This window comes from Manis javanica, chromosome 6 (assembly GCF_040802235.1).
Source record: "Manis javanica isolate MJ-LG chromosome 6, MJ_LKY, whole genome shotgun sequence".
NCBI classification, from domain to species: Eukaryota; Metazoa; Chordata; class Mammalia; order Pholidota; family Manidae; genus Manis; species Manis javanica.
The window spans coordinates 31,215,520-31,235,036 of record NC_133161.1 but is presented as its reverse complement, the minus strand read 5'-3'; the positions used below and the strand labels follow the sequence as shown (position 1 = coordinate 31,235,036).

At 41.2% G+C, this 19,517-nt stretch overlaps 1 protein-coding gene across 5 annotated transcripts in view; it reads right to left on the bottom strand.

Moving 5' to 3' along the window:
• CTTNBP2 (cortactin binding protein 2) overlaps positions 1-19,517 on the bottom strand; it is a 143,705-nt gene that overhangs the window by 31,055 nt on the left and 93,133 nt on the right. For all 5 annotated transcript variants that reach the window (XM_017681129.3, XM_017681127.3, XM_037023425.2 and 2 more), the window contains 5 exons: positions 18,896-19,150; positions 9,216-9,333; positions 5,738-6,013; positions 3,485-3,580; positions 2,674-2,753 (listed from right to left, as the gene is read on the bottom strand). In XM_017681129.3, the coding sequence (XP_017536618.3) occupies positions 2,674-2,753; positions 3,485-3,580; positions 5,738-6,013; positions 9,216-9,333; positions 18,896-19,150 (825 nt within the window). The remainder of the gene's footprint in view (positions 1-2,673; positions 2,754-3,484; positions 3,581-5,737; positions 6,014-9,215; positions 9,334-18,895; positions 19,151-19,517) is intronic.

The following is a 19,517-nucleotide window of genomic DNA, read 5'->3' as shown; positions in this document are numbered from 1 at the left end:
GGACAAACTACTTTGTGCCTTGGTTTATTCCCTTGTAAAATGGGAGTAACTGGTATAAGTACTCATAGGCTGATGGAACGAGACAACCTATGTCCTTAGAAAAGAGCTCGGCCTATAATAATAAAATATTATTAGGTTTGCACAGCTAGCATACAGATTTTCAGTAATTCAAACATATCAGTGGGTCTGTAGTTATTGTGGCGCTGAGCAGATACATCACACTCTGGCTCAATCCTACCAGTGGCTTCCTACGGCATCTGGAATAAAATCCCAAGTCCTTGCCACGGTGCTGCATGGTCTAGCTTCCGGTCATCCCTCAGGCCTCACTGCCAGCCTAGTACTTTTGTATTTGCTGTTCCCTCTACTCCAAACTCTCCACAAGGCTCACCTTCATTTGGATCTCTGCACACTTCACTACAGAAAGGCCTTTCCTAACAACTCCATTCAAAAGTTCTTCCTGCACCTCTTCCACTAGCTGTCTTCTCCTTATCTGCTTTCTTATTTCTGATACTTGTAATTAGCACTGGCCCCCACATTACAGAGGCATTTATTCATTTCTTTATAATCTGCCTTCCCCACCAGAATGTGGGCTCCATGAGGTCAGGGAATACATCTTGTACATACCTGTACCTTAAGTTTCCAAAATATTGCCTGCATTTAGGAGGCTCTCAATAAATGACTGTCAAACAACTGAATTAAATAGCTCACAGGATACAAAAAAGCATTAACACATAGTCTATCTCCTTAAGGGGGTTATAATCTTGTGTGGAAGAAGAAATATTACAACCTATATCATAGTATATTATTGCCTGAATCACTTTAAATTTTGAAGTGATTGTTAAAAGGAGTGATACATTTTTATTATCTTCATCTAAGGGTTAATTGTTGGATTTGAAAAGCCCTTTGTGTACACTCATTCAATTGAGAATGGAACCACCAGCTGTGTTAGCTTAGTCTCTGGTGTGTCCGTCGCTGGTGCTGACACCGTATCTGTACCATGCATACATTAGGAGGCACACACGTAATGGTACTTGGAGTATTCTGTATATAATGTGACTAGTAGACATTTCTTTCAACAGACCAGCTCAACCAAGGCTAATGTGCGAAGTAATCAGCTGCACAGCCTTTCCATTCATTTTACCAACAGTGAATGAAAAGCCCTGAGACAGAACCTTGCCTTGTACAGATAAAAGAGAAAGAGAGAAGGAAGTGCTTCCACCAGCTGATGCTGCTGAGAGCCATCAGCTCACCTTCCTGAACACCAGTTCATCATGTGACTTCAACCTTCTCTCAGCAAAGGAATGAGACCACTCTCTTTTCCACTTACATGTAACCCTCAGGCTTACTTTGATACTTTAGGGATAGAGGAACAAATAGCAAAGAAAAAAACTGATAGCATCAGATTTAGAAGCTACCATCTCTCCTACCAGGTAATGCCTTTGAATGTTTCTATGCTATAGTGGCTGCTTTTACAAAAGTCAATTTCAACCTTAAGCCTAGCTAGGTCAATGGAATAGTTTTTGACTACTTCTTTCATCAGGAGCAAAGACATCAAATCACAGTTAATGGAAACAACTTTTGTGAGGGCTACAGTCCAACCCATTTTTTAAAACTTAAAATTAAGGCAGCAAGCAAAATTTTTGTTTACACAACGTTTCACATCTTCAGCATTAGTTTAGATAAATGTTATACACAGACACACACATGTATCAGGGACTAGCACAGTCCTGGCTTTATTACTCACTAGCTCTGTGGCCTTGAACAAGTCACCTTACCACTCTCTGCCGCAGCTTCCTAATCTACAAAATGGATCATGTTATCTACCTCATAAGGAATATATAAAAAAGACATGTATAAGCCTGTTGCCTGGCATGTTCTAAGTCCTGGAAAAATGTTACTTTTTCCATTCTGCACAATTGGCTACTTTCTCTGATAATCATATTCTCCTCCTTCCTTTTAATAACAGAACTGCCTAGTAGTAGCTGGTTAAGTGGCTGCTCCACAACAGATCACCCTTCCCAGCTGGTGTAGATAGGTGTCTAATTTCTGATGAGTGGGATGGAGGCAAGAATGATGTGTGCACCTCCCTTGCAGGAAGGGGCTTGCCCTCCGGTTCTCCCCGCTCAGGCAAGCACAGTCGAGCCCACACAGTCCACCCTCCAGGGCCCAGTGGTGGTGTGGAGAGGAAGCTGCTGAGACCCCACAGGGATCACCCTGTCTGAGAAAAATAAACTTCTATACTGTTTAAGTTTGGTTTCTGTTAAAGTGGCCAAATCAATGCTCTAATGCTAGCATATTTACTCAATTTTTAATTCTAAGACTTTATAGCAAGGCATCTTGATATTTATAGCCATTCCCTTCCATTCTGATGATCAGTTATTTGATGTCAAGTCCTTGTTGAGGGAAGACAATCTCCTGCCCAAATTATAACATTTCACAAGTCACAGGTAGTCTCTGGGTCCAGGCAATGGACACCTGGATGGCAGGGACAGAAATCCAGAACTAAATGGCCAGCAGCCTTCCAGGCGGGTGGGTGTTGGGGAAAGTCATGAGGTCAGAGCACAGGGCACAGGACAAATAGGGGCTGACTTTTTCTAAACATAAAAATGGGCCACCCAATATTCCAGTGTTGGGGATAGGAATGTACAACTCCACTTAACAGCATCCACCTACCAGCCTGAGGTAGTTCTGCAGCATTTGAAGAGGGATCATAGATGCATAAGTCACACTACTGAGGCAGCCTTCTTGAGGACCTGTGAGAAAGAAACATACAAAAGGAAAATTGGCTCTTCTTTGTTGAATAGGATAAAAACACAAAACTTACCATAAATGATACATTCTGTTGACTTATGTAGGCAGAGTTGACATGTGGCCAAGAGGCACCTCTCTGCCTTTGACATTGGCACTGTATGGTAAACAGGCTCTGCTCCTGGCCTCCCAGGAGACCGCCGCCCACCTCTTCCTTCCCCTGGAAGCCCGCCCATCTCCTGTCAATCACAGCCGGGGCCTCCAGATCCCAGGTCCGACACTGTAGCTAGTAGTTGCTGTCACTGGTGAATGCAGTATTTTACTGTTCATAAGCAAATGTTATGAGCGATAATCCCAATCCTCAGAAAATTCTAGCCTTGGCCATGATTAACGCACAGGTCTGGGGTCACCCTTTATTTTACCTGACAATAGCAAAAAGCATTTTTAACACAGTGTCTGTCACCCTCTTTTCAGCACATAGATTTGGCCCCTGGTTTGTTCCTAATGAGAGATGCACAGCAATCAACGATCAGGACAGACACCACCACAGGTGTCAGAAACATGGCTTTTGATTTTCACTCTCCTTAATCAAATGTTTAAAAAACATTCAATTATTTAGTAGCGGTAGCCACGCTGCACAGGTAGAGGATGCAGGACAAAAACATGCAGATTTAAGAACTGGTGCCAATCATGAAGCAAATGCTCTCAAGCACCAACTCACTGGGACTATCTTTACCTGACAAGAGTGCAGTGATCTGCTCTGTTTTCCTCTTCCTCATAAAATCCCACGGGGACTGGATGAAGCTCTGACCTGCTGACCATGGTGTATTTCCTGGTTCAAAAAATGAAATAAAATGTCATGAGAAACTTAAAAGTAACTCTTCTTACAAGGGGCCATGTACAATCCCATGTGAGAACTCTAAGGAACCCTGAGCTTAAACTGTCAAAGGCCCACACAGAATGTGTGTGGGTCACACAAGGGGTTAGCTCCCTAATACAATTTGTGCTGAAGGTCAAGAGGAAGGCTTTCAAAACACACCTCCAAAGCCGTCCTTAGGAGGGGTTATGAGGGACACCTGGAGAGCAGAAAATACAACTGAGTACTTCTGGGTAAGTTCTCAAGAGCAAAGCCGAGCTGGATGGTTCCTCCAGTGCCTGCTTCACAAAGTCCAAGCACTTTGGATAAGATAACAGGTCCTTTATGATCAGGTCCCTCCCTTCCTTTCCAACAAATTTTTAGATTCCAGAAAAAAAGAAACCAAATAACTTCAGAGGTTCAGAATAAAGCACACATTCTCACAGTCTGAGCCCTCTGGCTCATCATACCTCATTCTTTCGAGGACGGGTACCACTTCAAAGGCATTCACTCTAGAGAGGGATTTGTGGAAAGCACCTACTTCCATCTCTCCCCTTCCACAGATCAATTCTTAAATACCTTTCCTCAGCATGCCCCCCAACACACATGTGTACCCCCACCCATAACTCACTGCTTATCTGGAGCATGGTCCCTTTAATCTAGGTTGGGTTATGAATACAGTAAAGTCACTTATATACATACATTAATAATGATGTTATAGTTAGCAATGACCACATGGCTACAGCCAGGCACTAAACTAAGGCTTTTACCCACAAAAATCAAATATTTTTTTAGATCTGAAAGGCTAGTAGGTTAACCATGACGAGCATGAATACTGGAACCATCAGGCCTTAGTACCTATTGCCCACAGAGGTAAACCTGGCGGTGGTGAATGCTCATTTGCCTTCACCAGTTTCCATACTAGCTGGATGAGGGCTGAGGATACAGGGCCACTTCTTTCAAAACATGGCTATGCTGACTTTGTTTATCAGACTCCTGGACAGGAATACACCTGCATAACACTCCGTTGTGTGGGCAAAAGGGGCCCCTGAAAACCTTTATGACTTATTTTTATAATGCAATTATTTAATTATGTGAGAATTCTTCTGTAATAATTGTAATTATTTCCATGATCATGCCAAAAGTCCAAAAAATTGTCATGAACAATTTGCTTTAAAAACATGATTTTAAACATGTTTATACATGTTTTGAAAGTGATTTAGCAGAAGAGTGAACAGAAGAAGGCATTTTCTGATACATGAGCTCTACATTAACAGCATGGTGAAACGCCCCCTTGCTTTACCCTTGATCATTCTTTTGCAACATGGTGCTGTTGAAAATTTACAGCTTTCCTGTCAGACAGACTGGGATTTGAATCCTGACCGCTTTGCTCCACAGCTGTGTGACAAGTCATCTTGTAACTAGTTATCAGTAAAATGAGCCTGCTGTAAGGACACGCTGAGGTCCATATATAAACCTGCCAGCCCAGTTTTGACATAGCAGCCGATTCCTCATAGACATGTTCTCCTCGTTCAAAGAGGAAAGAAACTCACCAGGGACAACTCACATTTGCAGAGCACTTACTACTCTTACCAGAGAGCAAATCTTGTCTTTGTAAGTTCTCCCGAGTCTGTTTCTCGGGATGTCTATCAAGCAGAAATAAGCAGTGCTCACCCTGACTCACCCCACATGGAATCTTTGACTATGTCTTCCTTAAATGGCTTCTTCCAACTCTAGACTTCATTAGGATGCCCACCCTGGAGGAAAGGTGCTACTGCATCACAACGTCCCTAGCACAGCCCAAGAACAAATCTGGAGCTGTGTTCAGGACTTATGCAGGAGCAGGCAGCTGCAGTGTGGTTAGTTTCTCACATTTATCAAAATAGGAACTGCAATCACAAAGCCTCATCAAGGGCTTTCATGTCCCTTTACTCTCTGAGTATTATTTGAGGCATAAAATACTAACAGGCAACATTAGAGAATGGCTGTGTTGTGAATACCCATTTTTCAGCACCAGCAGCTGCCACAAGTGAGCTTTGAATGTGTTTAATCAATGAACTAAGCATTAGGTGATGGAGTGCATAAGCATAAATTAAACAGAAATCTTTCCCTTCATCGCAGGAGTGCTGATACCTATTGTGATGGATCGGACGCTGCTTGCCCCGAGGCCAATGCTGGAGTCAGCGCTGTTATTAAACGTCACATCTTCCAGACTCCACCATCCATCAGAAGAAATTGCTTGGAAATGATTTGTCAGAGCTTGACTCACTGCTTTTGAAAAATCATCCCATGATGTCTGTTTGCGGATATTTAAAGCACATATTGTGTTCTCACATTCAAAGTCATTGGAACCACAGTTGCCTGGCTGAATCTCACCCACTGAAATCCGTAAGGGTATTTTAAGAGCATCTGATGGGAGAATGAAAGAATTAGGGGGAAAAACCCTGAAAGAAAAAAACCAGCAAAACTCTTACATACCACAGTCAGATATGAACATTTTAGAAACAAAGGGCAGCTATCATATTTCTTAAAATAATATGAATTAAATGTTCTGCTACTGAAGAAAACTGGTCTCCCAGTCTCTTCACCATTTCTTTGGAATCATGCTGCCTGAACTATGTATCTTTCCTTGTATCTTTGGTCCTTTCTACTTCATTGACTCTTTCCCTTCAGCAAGATTCTCAAGTTCTTAAAAAAAAAATCTGAGAAAACTAGAACCCGCTCTTGACTCTGAATTCTCTATATTGCCCTTCTCCTCACCTGCACAGATAACATCAAGAATAAGGCAGGTTTTAGTTGTATAGGTCTGTGTGCTTGGGATAGTCCCTTCGGACTCAGACAGACTTAGGTCTGAGCCTCAGAGTCAGCCTTCTCCTAGCTACGTGCACTTGGTAAATTGCCTCGGTCTCTTCATACCCCAATTTCTTCTATAAAATGTTGGTACTACTGAGTTATTATGAAGAATAAATGAACTCGTGCTTGGGATGGATTTAACACACTGTTACATATTAAGTAATCATATTTGATAAATGGAAAACAATGCAGTAGAAGCTTTTATAATGATCTTCCTAAGCTATGAGATGAACGGACTGAGGCCCCGCAGAGGTGGGCAGCACCCCATGCACTCTGTTCTCATGAACTGAATTATACGCTTACCAACAGTTAGTTGTGTTTATTCCCAAATCTTCTATGTCTGTTGAATTCATTACTATAATCAGTAAATTAAATATTCTACATATGGATGAAATGAGTTACTATTCCTATGAAAATGAAGTTGAACACTTTAGAGGCACTAAACAATGGAGTCACTAAAGCCATCTAATGAGGTACAGATGAGACAACTACACACAACAGGAAAAAAACTATCTTGAGACAGATGCTGCCTTTAGTGGTCATTATTACATACATAATCATATTTAAGTCCTCAATCACTAGAAATCACAGGTGAAGCATTAAAGGTGTGGTTTGTTCAGAGAAGAATAGGTGGAAGTTCGATCATACTAAAGACTTTAATCTAAAAGTTGAAAGAATTCCTTTGTGTGTTTTAAATTAAAGCAAAATGTTCAGATATGTACTTTTATGACATTGTTCTTAAACTCGATTTTTCCATTCACTGAACAGCTATTGGATTGTTTTGGTTTCTGACTGTCAATCCTCATTTTACTTATCGACATCACCTGATCCCTCTGATCTCACTCTGCTCTCTGATACACTCCTACTGAATTTCCTCACATTTCATTGGTCACCCTTTAATGCTGTTCCTTTGCTGGTCCCTCCCCTTTTTCCAGAATTCTTTATGAGAGTGTTGCAAGGTTCATTTATTTCATTTGTTTCTGTGTTCACTTCCTCAGTGATCATCCAGTTCCATGACTTTAAATATCATCTATAGACTGCTGACTCTAGGATTTATATATCCAGCTCACACCCCTCTCTGGTATTTCTCCTGGCTTGACACCTACACATAGATCTCCTAATAGACATCTCAATTGATACATCCAAAACTGAACTCCTGACCTTCATTAGCAAAATCCACTTCTCTCACTGGCCTCCTCTTTAACAGGTGATGGCACTTCCATTGTACCAATCGTTCAGACTGAACAGTATGTCCACAGATCCACCCTCTCTCTATTGGTAAATTAACTATTCGTAATATACTATTCATGCTTAGCTTTAGTAATGAAGACAATTAAGAAAAATAGTTTTAATTGTCATAGCTGGAATATACTGGCTTCTAATTCAGCTTATTTCATCAACATATTTGGAACATGATCAAAAAAACTTGTAGGGAAGCTAAACCTTTATTTGGTAAAGTTTATATATGTAACTCATAGAGAGTTTCACATGTAACATGCAATCCACGAGGAGGCTGTTGGCTCTACCTTCATCAATAACTGGAGCCCTACCACCTCTCACTGCCTCCTCCGCTACAATCCCAGACTGAGCTGCCATTATCGCCTCTCCCCTGGACTGCCACAGTGATGGCCTGCCAAGTCTTCCTGACTCTACCTGTCACTTTCTACAGTCTACTCTCAACAAAGCAGCCAGACTCCACCAGCCATCAGAATGTACATCAGATTCTGTCACTCCTAGGCTCAAACATGGAAATGGCTACCTTAGGTCCCTCTGATGGCCCACAAATTCCAACCAGATGAGGCCTTGGCCCCCACAACACCTCTACCTTCTCTGACTTGTTTTCCTACTTCTCTCCCCTTACTCATCCTAACCTAGCCACTATACCCTCCTTGAAATCCCTCAGTCACAACAGTTCAGCTCTTGTATTTGGGCCTCTGTCCACTGGATGCTCCACCTGGAAAGCTCTGAGCTGAGATATCCTCAGAACTGCCCTGCTCACCTCCTCCAGTGTTTGCTTAAATGTCTCACCATGGGGGCTACCCTGACCATCATTTAAAAAAGTTAACTCCACCCTCACACTCATATTTTCCATAGCACTATTACCATCTCACATCCTGTAAATGAGTTATTTCTTATGTTCACTGTTCATTTTCTGCCTCTTAACATTGGAATATGAGCAAAAGTCAAATTACTGCTACACCTGGCTGTCTGGATAGATTTAGTGATGATTGTGATATGAGATCATAACATTTTGTACAATCTAGCACTCCATAGTCATAAACCCACAAGTGAAACTTTCATAAAATGTGCTGTCGACCACGTGCACTTAGATCTGGAAGGGACCCAAAAGATCATCAGTTATCTATTTGACAGGTAGGTAACCAGATATTCAGAGATAATTAATTTGTCTACGTTCATATTGTCAGCTACAGGCAAAGTACCCAGCCATGATTTCTCATACCTGTTAGTCTCATGTCTAGGAAGACAATCTAAGTCAGAAGAAAAGAGCAGTAATTATTTAAACACTGTCCAAGGTCAGTGAAATACAAGGAAGATGTAGCATTTTCTGAATAATGAATTCTGTAAAAAGTCATTCTACATGGAAAAATAATAATAACCAAGCTTATAATCATTAAAAATTTTTATAGCAGCGAGGGTTAAAGAACACAAAGATGAGAATGAGGGAACCGTAGTTGCATGAATAGCTTCCCCATCGTCCGGGGGCCCCAGCAGGGTGGACGCTTTGCCCAGGACTCACTCAGGTTCTCCAGCAGGTGTTTGCAGTCATCGGTGGCAACATCGTGCGCAGTCCGGCTGCACTTATCTCTCCTTTCCGGCTCGAGCCCCCCATGCCTACACAAGATTTCTAGGCAGTTCTGTAAAGACAAAAGCTCTATTACCTCATATCCAAATGGGTAAAGTCAAGCAAAAAAATCTAAGGGGAAGTCGTTTGCCTGTAGCAAGCAAATCCGGAATTCTCACTAGAAAACTTAGGGCAATTCCAGCAACCCAAACATACAGATGAATCTAAGCACTGTTTCAAAACGAAAAGCAAAGAGTGCTTCATTTAAATGTGAATCACAGGATCAAAACACTGCTCCACACAACAGCCTACTAGATTTCAAGGGGAAAAAAAACCCAGCTGGCTAATCACAGTTTGCAGAGCGAAATTAAGAAATTGAGTTCACCCGACTGTCTTTTCATGGTAATTCGGCAACATAAAGCAGAAGGCTCGCTAGAGCTGGATACTCCTTGCTGTCTCCTAGGCCGTGGACTGCTTTGCCGGTCACGGAACTGCGGAGCTCCAGTTGTAAGGATCCTGTCCCAGAGTCCTCGTGAGCACGTTTATATTTGAGATTTTACATAGTCCTATTTTATTTGAAAATAGGACTTGTATAGTATGAACACCAGGGTGATTTTTTAGAAAAACATTCCAAACAGATATTGAAGCTATGTGTCCCCTGTTTTTTAGCTTTTTCTTATTCTGTGTTGCTTCAGGGAGTTGCCATTAAAAAAATATCAGTAATCTATAAACTGAAAAGTTTACTTCTCCAAGATTTTTCAAATCAAAGTTGAAGACAGACAGTATATATGCAAACGTTTTCAAATAAATAATTGCACAGCAAGATATTACATCACAATATTTATCAAGGAACTTTGCTATATCAACTTTTACTACTGCATAGTTTATTTACTGATTTCCCATCAGAAAAAGCACCAAATTGAATAGACAAGAAACCTTGAAAAGGAAGTAACAACTGAAACAAGAAACATCCTTCTTATTACTCTCCTACAGTCATACACACACACACACACACACACACAGACACACAGGCTTTGGACTGACTTCCACTTCTGACAACGTAGCAAACCAGGTAGTCTGAAAAGCTTTCTCTAATCTTGCTGTAAAACACCCATTTTCTGTTTTGTAAACACATCTTTTTCCTTCTTTTACATAAATATTTTTACTGATGTATAACATCCATATAGAAAAGGGCAAAAAGTGAGTGTGCATCTTAAAGAATTATCACAAAGTGAACATACTTGTGTAACGAACACTCTGGGAGCCTCCTTTACATTCCCTCTCAATCACTAGCTCCTCTCTTCTTCTCCCACACGTGACTCTGATTATGATTTTTAATATCACGGATTGGTTTAACCTATATTTATGGACTATATAAATGGAATCATAGTGCAGGTACACTTTAATATTTGGCTTTTTTCATCCAATATAATGTCTCTAAAATTCATCCATGTGTTGGAAATAGTCATAGTTCACCTTTTTTTTAAAAAAAATTACTGTGCATCATTCCATTTTATGAATATGCCACAACTATCTATTCTTTTGTTGGTCATTTGAGTTCTACTATGAACACTCCAGTACATGTGCTTTGCTGGACATGTATACGCATTTCTGTTGGGTGTGTGTAGAGCCGGGCTGCTCGGTCACAGAGTGTACATATGTCCTATGTCAGTAGGCACTGCAAAAAGCTCTCAAGGAGGCTATGCCAGTTTCTGCCCCCACCAGGAGTGGGTCTGAGTCCCAGCCGCTTCACATTGCCCCCAAAATGTACTTTAAATGCAATCATGGGTTTACAAGGAAATACAGGAAATCCCTACAGGTTCGAAAGAAAAGCAGAGAGTCAATTGGAACCACTAATTAAGTGAAATTTGAATAGGAAGCCAGTGCTGCTTTGAGGACAAAGTTGAAATAGGCTATCTTTTTGGATGTTAAGGAGATAGGAGACTAGGCCTTGTATAGTTGAATCAGGGGACCTCTGACTGAAGAAAATCTGTCTGGGACAAAGGGAACTGATGAGGACCTCGGTTTCTCTGGCCCCTGCTCAGGTTGAGGGACCTCCTCTAATAATTGTAATTGAAGTCTGTCTTTTGTGGGTCTCTGGTTTGGAATTAAGAAGTCACAGCTAAGAAAGGAATTGAAAACAAAGTCAAATATATATATAACAATTCTTATTAAACCAGTAAATGAGTAAGAGCTAATGAGAAATCCTAAATGCTGATTTAGAAATTAATGAGAGAATTAAGTAGAACACAATCTGAGTGCTGAACTTTGTGAATTCCCAGATGAGAAGAGATAAAAACAATGCATTTATTACACGTTAGTACTTGTAGTAAAAGCATGTAAGAGCTAAAACACACCTGGATTCTAATCTGCCAATATAAAAGATTTTATCTATGACTTTTGATACATCATTTAACATTTTTCTGCTTCAGTTTTCTTATCTGTGTACTAACTATCTGTATTTCATAGGGCTGTTATGTAATTTAAATGAAAGTCTCAAAGCTTGTACAAAAAGCTCTTATACTCTTGGCACATACTAACCTCTCAATATTTATTAGCTGCTGTTATGATTATAATCAACATAATCATCACCAGTTAGAAAACAACCCAAATACTATGTTAAATGATGACGAATTAGAGCACATCAACAAATGTCACTGATTTCAGTATAACTCTAGGTGATGCTACTTCAAATTACAAGGAACAATGATAAAATACACAATCAAAATGTGCAAGATTCTTTCATGTCTGACCTTCACAGTGGGTTGTATGTAATTTCTTTTCCCCCCTGACCCAGCTGGGTTAGTGGGCAATGATATAGGCAGCCACTTTCTCTGTAAGGATGCAGGAAATGCTGGTCCCTGGGAAGACAGCTGGATGACACATATCCAAACACTGCCACAAGTGTGCACCAGGCTCCATGCGGAACACAAAGAAGGTGAAAACTTGGGTCCAACCGACACTAGCAACAGCGGCTATGACAACTATTTGAGTGCGTATTAAGTGCATATATTTCCAACTCTTCTCAAGTATTTAGTGCTCATCAATCCGTACTACTTTATGAAAGAGCTACTGAGCGCCTCTGTGCCATGTGCTACATTAGAGTTGAGGGTTGTGACGGTGAGTAAGGTGACCATTCTTTTTCTCAGGGAGGAATACAAGTGTAGTGAAGAGACCTGGGGAGAAGCACACAAAAGTCTGTTGAAGTGATGTCCCTGTTTCCCTGATGGGGGGGATTGTATGAAGAGGATAAATGCTGTGATGCCAGTCCCTTCTTCTGGGACTGGGTCCCCAGGCTGTCCTACCTGAGTAACGTAGACAGAGAGATCTAGATGAATGAGCTTAAGCCAAAGACCCATTAATTATGATACACATGTATCTGTTACATAGAGACTTTAAAAAGCAGTGGCTTAGGCTTAAGCTTTCACATCTACTCACATCCCATTGGCCAGAACTTAGGTAGGAAGTTCTGCAATGGAAGCTGGAGAATGTAGTCTTTATTTTGCATAATCATCAGCCAGCTGAACTCTGGGGGACACATTAGTTTAGAGGAAAGTAGAAGAGACACTAAGGGAAAGTAGAAGAGATACTAAGAAACTCTTCTTTCTATTCACACTAAGTAAGGAAAACAAAGAATTATCCTCAATGATTAGTCACAGGCCAGCTTTAGAGAGAGGCACTCTTATTATCAAACATTAGATGGTGATTTGCATAAGTTGCTTAACCATTGGGAAAAAAGACCAAAATGGACTAACATGGAAAAGGCACTGACTTGAGAATCTAATCGTCTAGGAGTTGACCTTAGGGAATTAGGAGTGAACCACCTCTACATGCTCCTTTAAGGAGAGCTGAGAAGCAAGGCGCCAGTGTCATGGAGACTAAGTCCAAAGAGTTCGAGATAAGGTCAAAGCCAGGACAGGTGGCTGAGAGTTCGACACTGGGCAGAGGGAGTGAGAACAAAGGCAGTTCACAAAAGCAGGTGTAAGGTCCAGCACAGGTGCCGGGAGCAACCTGGGGGTGTGGGTGTGCCCACTGCGCTGCAGGGTGGGGAGATGGCAGCTGTAAAAATGGGAAATAATGGCATATGCAAGAAGACAGAATTAGGAATGAGTGGCCAAGGATGAAGGTGGCTGGAGTCAGCTGTGAAGGGCTGGGTGCTCAGGGGTTTGGGTTCTTTTCAGCAATCATGAGGATATGCTCAGGAAAGTGCCATGACCAGCTCGGGTCTGAAAACCAATCGGCGCATTTGGAAGACAGATATCAGAAAAGAGGCAGGTTATGGGAAGGAGACCAGTTAAGAACAAACTGTAATAATGGTCCACTTGCTCATCTACTTAACAAATACTCAGTACCTGTGGGCCAGAGACTGCTGGGCACAGTTTATAAAAAGATGAAAAAGCATTTTTTTGAGGAGATGGAAAGTGAAGGAAGCATGCAAACTAGTACAGTAAAGAACAAGCTCTCAATCAAGTGTGGAGAGGTACCCCAGGACACCTAACACGTGGAAGCCAACACAACACTGAGATGTTTTCCAGGCAGGGAAGAGTCAGGACAGAAGAGGCCATTTGAGGTAATGGGAACAGCAGACACAAAGACAGGGAGAGAAGAGAGCACAGGATGTCTGCCCAGCAGGCAGCTGAGCATGGTCAGGGCACAGACTGCTTTAGGGAAGAAGACAGGAGGTATGCCTATGGAGAGAAACTGAGTCCAGATGACAAAGGGACTCGTCTGTCATGATAAAGGTCTGACACTTACCCTGGAAGTGGCAGAGCCTCAGAAAGATGTGAAGCAGGTAAATTAATATGACCAAGTTTCCCTGTTAGAAAGGTCCCTCTTGTGCACAGACAGTAGGTGAGGAGGGCTCCTCAAGGGCAGTGCCCATGAGATACAAAGGAAGCAATGTATTCAAAATTCATGTATAAAGTCATAAAATCTAGAGTGGTATTGCTCACTTGAATTCAGTGAGTTAGCAAGATGGGGAAAACAAAGACAAATGCCAGGAAATGTTACTGGGATAGTAGAGGAGAACAGAAGAGGCAGCAGCTGGCTCAGGGGCATCATCCAGGTGGACCTGCATCTTATGGAAATGCAATGAACATGGTCATCAATAGGGCTACCACGACACTGTCTGAACTGGTGCACTTGTAAGAGTAAAAAGGGGTAATAACTACACCGGGGCGACAGGCATAACAAGGACTGCACTGGCCAATGGGGAAGTCTGCTCCTCTAGTTATCAAGGACGTGCACTGTAAACCGTGGCTCTTTCCTGGATAGGACCTTCCTAGATGGATTCAGGGATTGGTTAGGCAGGGCTAGAGGTAAGATTTTAGAGTCCCTTACAGATTATATTCTGGGGATCAATAAGGTCATTCAAGGGAGAAAGCACAGAGTGAGAGGAGGCAGGTCCAAAACCAGATCCATGAAAGGTGTGAGCGGAATACACTGGAAAGTCCAGGTCTTGGGTGAGAGGTGGATTATAACTCTGGTTGGCTAAGTTTACACTAGAATCCTTCAGGATTCTGTCAGTTAATCAGTGCTGCTCAGATTAAACAATGATGTAATCAATACTCTGCATTGAACATTTTGGGGAAAAAGCCTTCCCTTTGCTTGTACACAGCTGAAGTCAGTCCGGCCTTTTCAAAAAGAATTTTATGAAAATCATGGGAAAAAGGGAAATAATTTTTGAAAATAATTTTATGAAAATCAGGGAGAATTAAAAGCATAAGAACAGATTCCAAAGAACAGATTTCTATTTATCATGATGAACACTTACTCCCAAAGATTCTGTCCAACTTCACAGGTATCATCTTTCTCCTCTCCTAGCCAGTTACTCAAATCTGTGACACAAGGAAGAAATTCAGTAACTCCTACCATCTTCTTCTTTGGCAGCCATGACCCATGAAGAGGGAATCTAAATCTTGGCAATCCACACGGGCCTCTGCACTTGAGACACACACACCTCATCTGACCACCCTGTCGAGGTTGATGCTACATCGTAAGAGGAAATACCTGACACTCCCTGGCAAAAAGCTAACAGTGCATCAGGCCGACCAAAGTCCTAGGCAAGAAGGGCCTTAAGATGGTGACAAGAGGGCCCTACCTGCCCAGAGAACAGTAGGCCTGCCCAAAGGTGACCTTCCAGAATCCTGGAAATAAATATCTGAAAGAAAGGTAAAATGCCAGCTGTGGAAATTAGGGTTTGGGACTAGTTAATGCAAAGGCCCCATTTAAAGCTGAAAGACTGGATAAGTTCTTAAAGAACAGGTCTAGCCAGCTGCAAATGGAGCTTGGGAATTGCTTCCAGTTATACTAAATAGAAAACCCAGGAAAACAAAAAGAAAACATGGTCATCAAAGTTGGAGGGGAGGTGAGGAAGGGCCAGTGCTCTGGAAGCCAAGGACTTGGCTTCCATTAAATATTCAACACGTTACACACCCAAGAAGACTGAGTAAGAGCATGAGCGGTAGGAAGTCACTGGCTTTGTCAATATATAAGCTAGAATTATAGTTTACTCTTGGAGGCAACGCTTCAACAACAGAGATGCTCAAATTTAGGTAATCTCCCTCATGTCTCTGCTGCAGGAACTTGACATGCTGAAGATCTCCTGACAGTACAGTTTCACTAAGAAACTTTTCTTTCTATTCACACTAAGCAAGGAAAACAAAGGATAATCCTGAATGACTAGTCACAGGCCAGCTTTAGAGAGAGGCACTCTTATTATCAAACATTAGATGGTGATTTGCATAAGTTGCTTAACCACTGGGAAAAAAGACCAAAATGGACTAACATGGAAAATGCACTGACTTGAGAATCTAATCTTCTAGGAGTTGACCTTAGGGAATTAGTTACAGTATTTCCCAAGATTTAATATTTCATCTGCAAGACAAGGGATTAGACTGGATGAGCTATGTTCCTTCGAGCTCTGAAATTCCATAGTTCTTTATTGAAAAACACATGGAAGCAGAAGTTGTCTTCTTGAATAATGATGGTACTACTACCTTTGGGAGATTGGACACATATATGCAATGGTAGAGAGAAAACACATCTGTTCCTAAAGCTCTATTTATGGTCAGGGTAGAATCTTTTTATCCATACAATGATTAACTCAGAATTGTAATTAATTTTTTCAGAAAATCAGTCTTAGCAACTTAGTTATAAATGGATTACCTCCCTGGAGAATGACCTCAGCCAGGATAGAAACACTGCATTAGGCAAATGATGCAGAAAGATTTTCCAATACCTCTGACTAGGAAAGAAGGGAGGCAGCACGGTACAGTGTGAAGATAATGAAATCAGGCAATCTGGGCTTCATTCCCAACTTCTATCTATTACTCCCTCCAGGGTTTAAACATCCTAATCATAAAATGAAGAGGTTAGACTGGAAGATTAAGTATCCACTCCAGGGCAAAAAAAAAAAATCTATTATTTTAATCCATTATTTTACTTGGCAGTATGTGGATGCTGTCAATCATGCTCACTTTTTAAAATGTCTCTTGTTCAAAATTTATCTTACACTTCTTAAAGTAAGAGCATGCAGGGAGAGTTATATGCTGTGAGTGTAAGAGGTTGTATTTCCCTTTACTGAACAATGACAAAGCATCCATGTTTGCCAGGGGCCTGGATAACCTTGCAGACACCATCCTTGATTATAAAAAGCACCAGGACGAGTAAGGAGTTCACAGTTAAGGAGCTGAGTGGCCACACCACGGCCCTGTGCTGCAGGATGGAGTACTCACCCAGCGGAGGGGCTCCTCCCTCTGCCCAGCCAGTGGGAGAGAGTCAGCAGCCGAACATTCTAGATCAGTGATGCTTCAGTTTTGTTTTTGTTTTGCCTCAGGTTGAGTGCATGCATGTACAATCTACTCCTGTCAGTAACATCTTGCATACTTACATATTTTCTCAAGGGAGTGGAAATAGCTTCAAAATAGTTCAAAAAAGGAACCGCACCTTTCCACTGTCAAATGAGATTAACTGTACACTATCAAATTTAAATTTTTCACATTTCCCATCTTTGTCTCCTAAAAACTTTTATGGAGTTCCATTCCTATTGCATTCCATTCAAACCAATACACATACATCAAGGTCACAGAACTTTTGCAGGTTTTTTGGTTGTTGTTAAAGGCAAAATGAGAGAAAACTGCTCACAAGCAACACCTCCACAATGAACTGAATCATGCCTTTTCCTCACTTAAAAAAAAAAGTCTAAAACGAACAGTTTCTGCTTCTGCTCTAGATCATAATAACAGGAAATTACCAACCAGGAGCTCCAAATGCACATTTCTAGCTATTCCCAGATATCTCCATATGGATGAACATATCACAGCACTTAAATTCAGCATGTCTAACCCCACATTCTATTTTCTTCTCACAATGACGCCTCTTCTTTTCTCTTTCTGGGAACATCACTATTCAATCCTTGAATCTGTCTCTTCAATCTTTGGACATTTCTAGTCTGTGATTTCTCTTATTATTTCTACCACTCCCATCATGCTTTACCTAGTTTCTCTCCCTGCTACCCATGTTTTCATAATCACCCATCTTCTAAATGTTATTGCTCAGTTAATCAGTTTAAGACATTGAACTGATTATTTTGCTCTTTTGTGCAAAATCTTCCAATGGCTTGTCACTGAAGGTCCACCCAGACCAGGGACCCTCATTTCTCACTACTCTTCATTGGCTCACTTGGAGCAGTTACCCACTGCTACCTCCAGTCTGTGTTCCTGCTGCTCCCTCCCCCTGAGCAACTCTTCTTTCCCAGGGATGAATGGCAAATTTAACCTACTCTGCAAGACCCAAATCATTTCCATCTCCTCCAGGATGAGCCATTTCTGAACCTAATATCTCAGCAAATTTGCTCTCTGAAATATGTACATTCTCTTCCAAAAGAATAAAATTTTGTATTTTTACTTTTCCAACCTCATGTCTTTACCCTTGTTTTAATATTTGTGCTTCTCTTATTCAACCCTTGTCTCCTGTACCCTTGCCAATGAACTAGGACTTATCTAATGGTATAAATGATCCCTGAAATTGTTAGCTTACACAGTGCCTTGAACTCACAAGCTTCCTAATAAGCTTTTTTATTGCTAAAGCATATTATTGCTAAAGTGATTTAAATACAAAGAGAAGCATTAGTAAATGGCCTACAATATTTTTTCCTTAATAACCAGCATATTTTTCTACTCTAAGTGATGAGTGGGCTCTAGACCTCCTGCATATACATAGGTAAGTCAGCCAAGGTCGGGCCTAAGTTAGGTGGGTCTGAGTGGCAGACATGCATTGAATCCTGACCCTCCCCTAACTCATAGCATGGCCTAGACACTGAATTTGACAACCTGGTGGACTAAATCAGTGCCAAAATTTTTTCTTCCAATTTTACATGAGGTGAAATGCCTGAGTTTACTTTCACTTTTGTTAACAAACTCCAAATATGATTTTTATGAGATGTCTCATACACACTTGACCATAAATATCTGCTAGAACAGAAAAAAATCAGTTCATATTGGTAGTTGACCATATCCTACAAAGGTATCCCTCGTGTCCAATTATTCACCTGACATACACTCAGTCAACAGCAGATAACTTTGCCATGCATCAAATTACACCAGTGTAATGAGGCCAACTGCCGCCAGACACACCTTAAAACCCTTTGAAGCAGCAATATGGGCAGCAGTCCAGCCTTCCTTGTCGGCATGGTTAATGAGATCTGCAGAAACCACAGGCTTGGATGTGTCTTCAGGCCTCTCTTCTCCTCGATCCAAGTCAGAGATGCCCAACGTGGGCTCCTCCTCAAGTGGAGAGTACCCACCAGCTGGTGCTCCATGATACATAAGAAGCCTGAGGCTGTCCTCATTACCAGCGTCCACAGCTGCATGAACTGGTGTCCAGCCATCCTGAAAATGAAATGACCAGGGGAAAGGGTTAATTAGAGTGTTAATGTTGACAACGGTGTTATTTAAAGTTCACCTCTAAATGTTTTTGGGCAGGGACCACTGAGCAAAGAAAAACAGGCATTCTAATCCTGAATATCACTGATGAGTTGAGTCAAATTTTTTTATCTCTCTGTCAATTACTGTATTTCCCATAACTATGACTCATGTTGCCATTTTATAAGACTTTCCACTTAACAGCTGACCAGGCATTATGAATGAGAAAACAAAATATCAATTTAATGCTATAAAAGAGAATGTTTAAAATGTATATCAAACTATAATATTATTAGTACTGTGTCAAAGGAATGCTCTTATAAGTCAGTTTTAC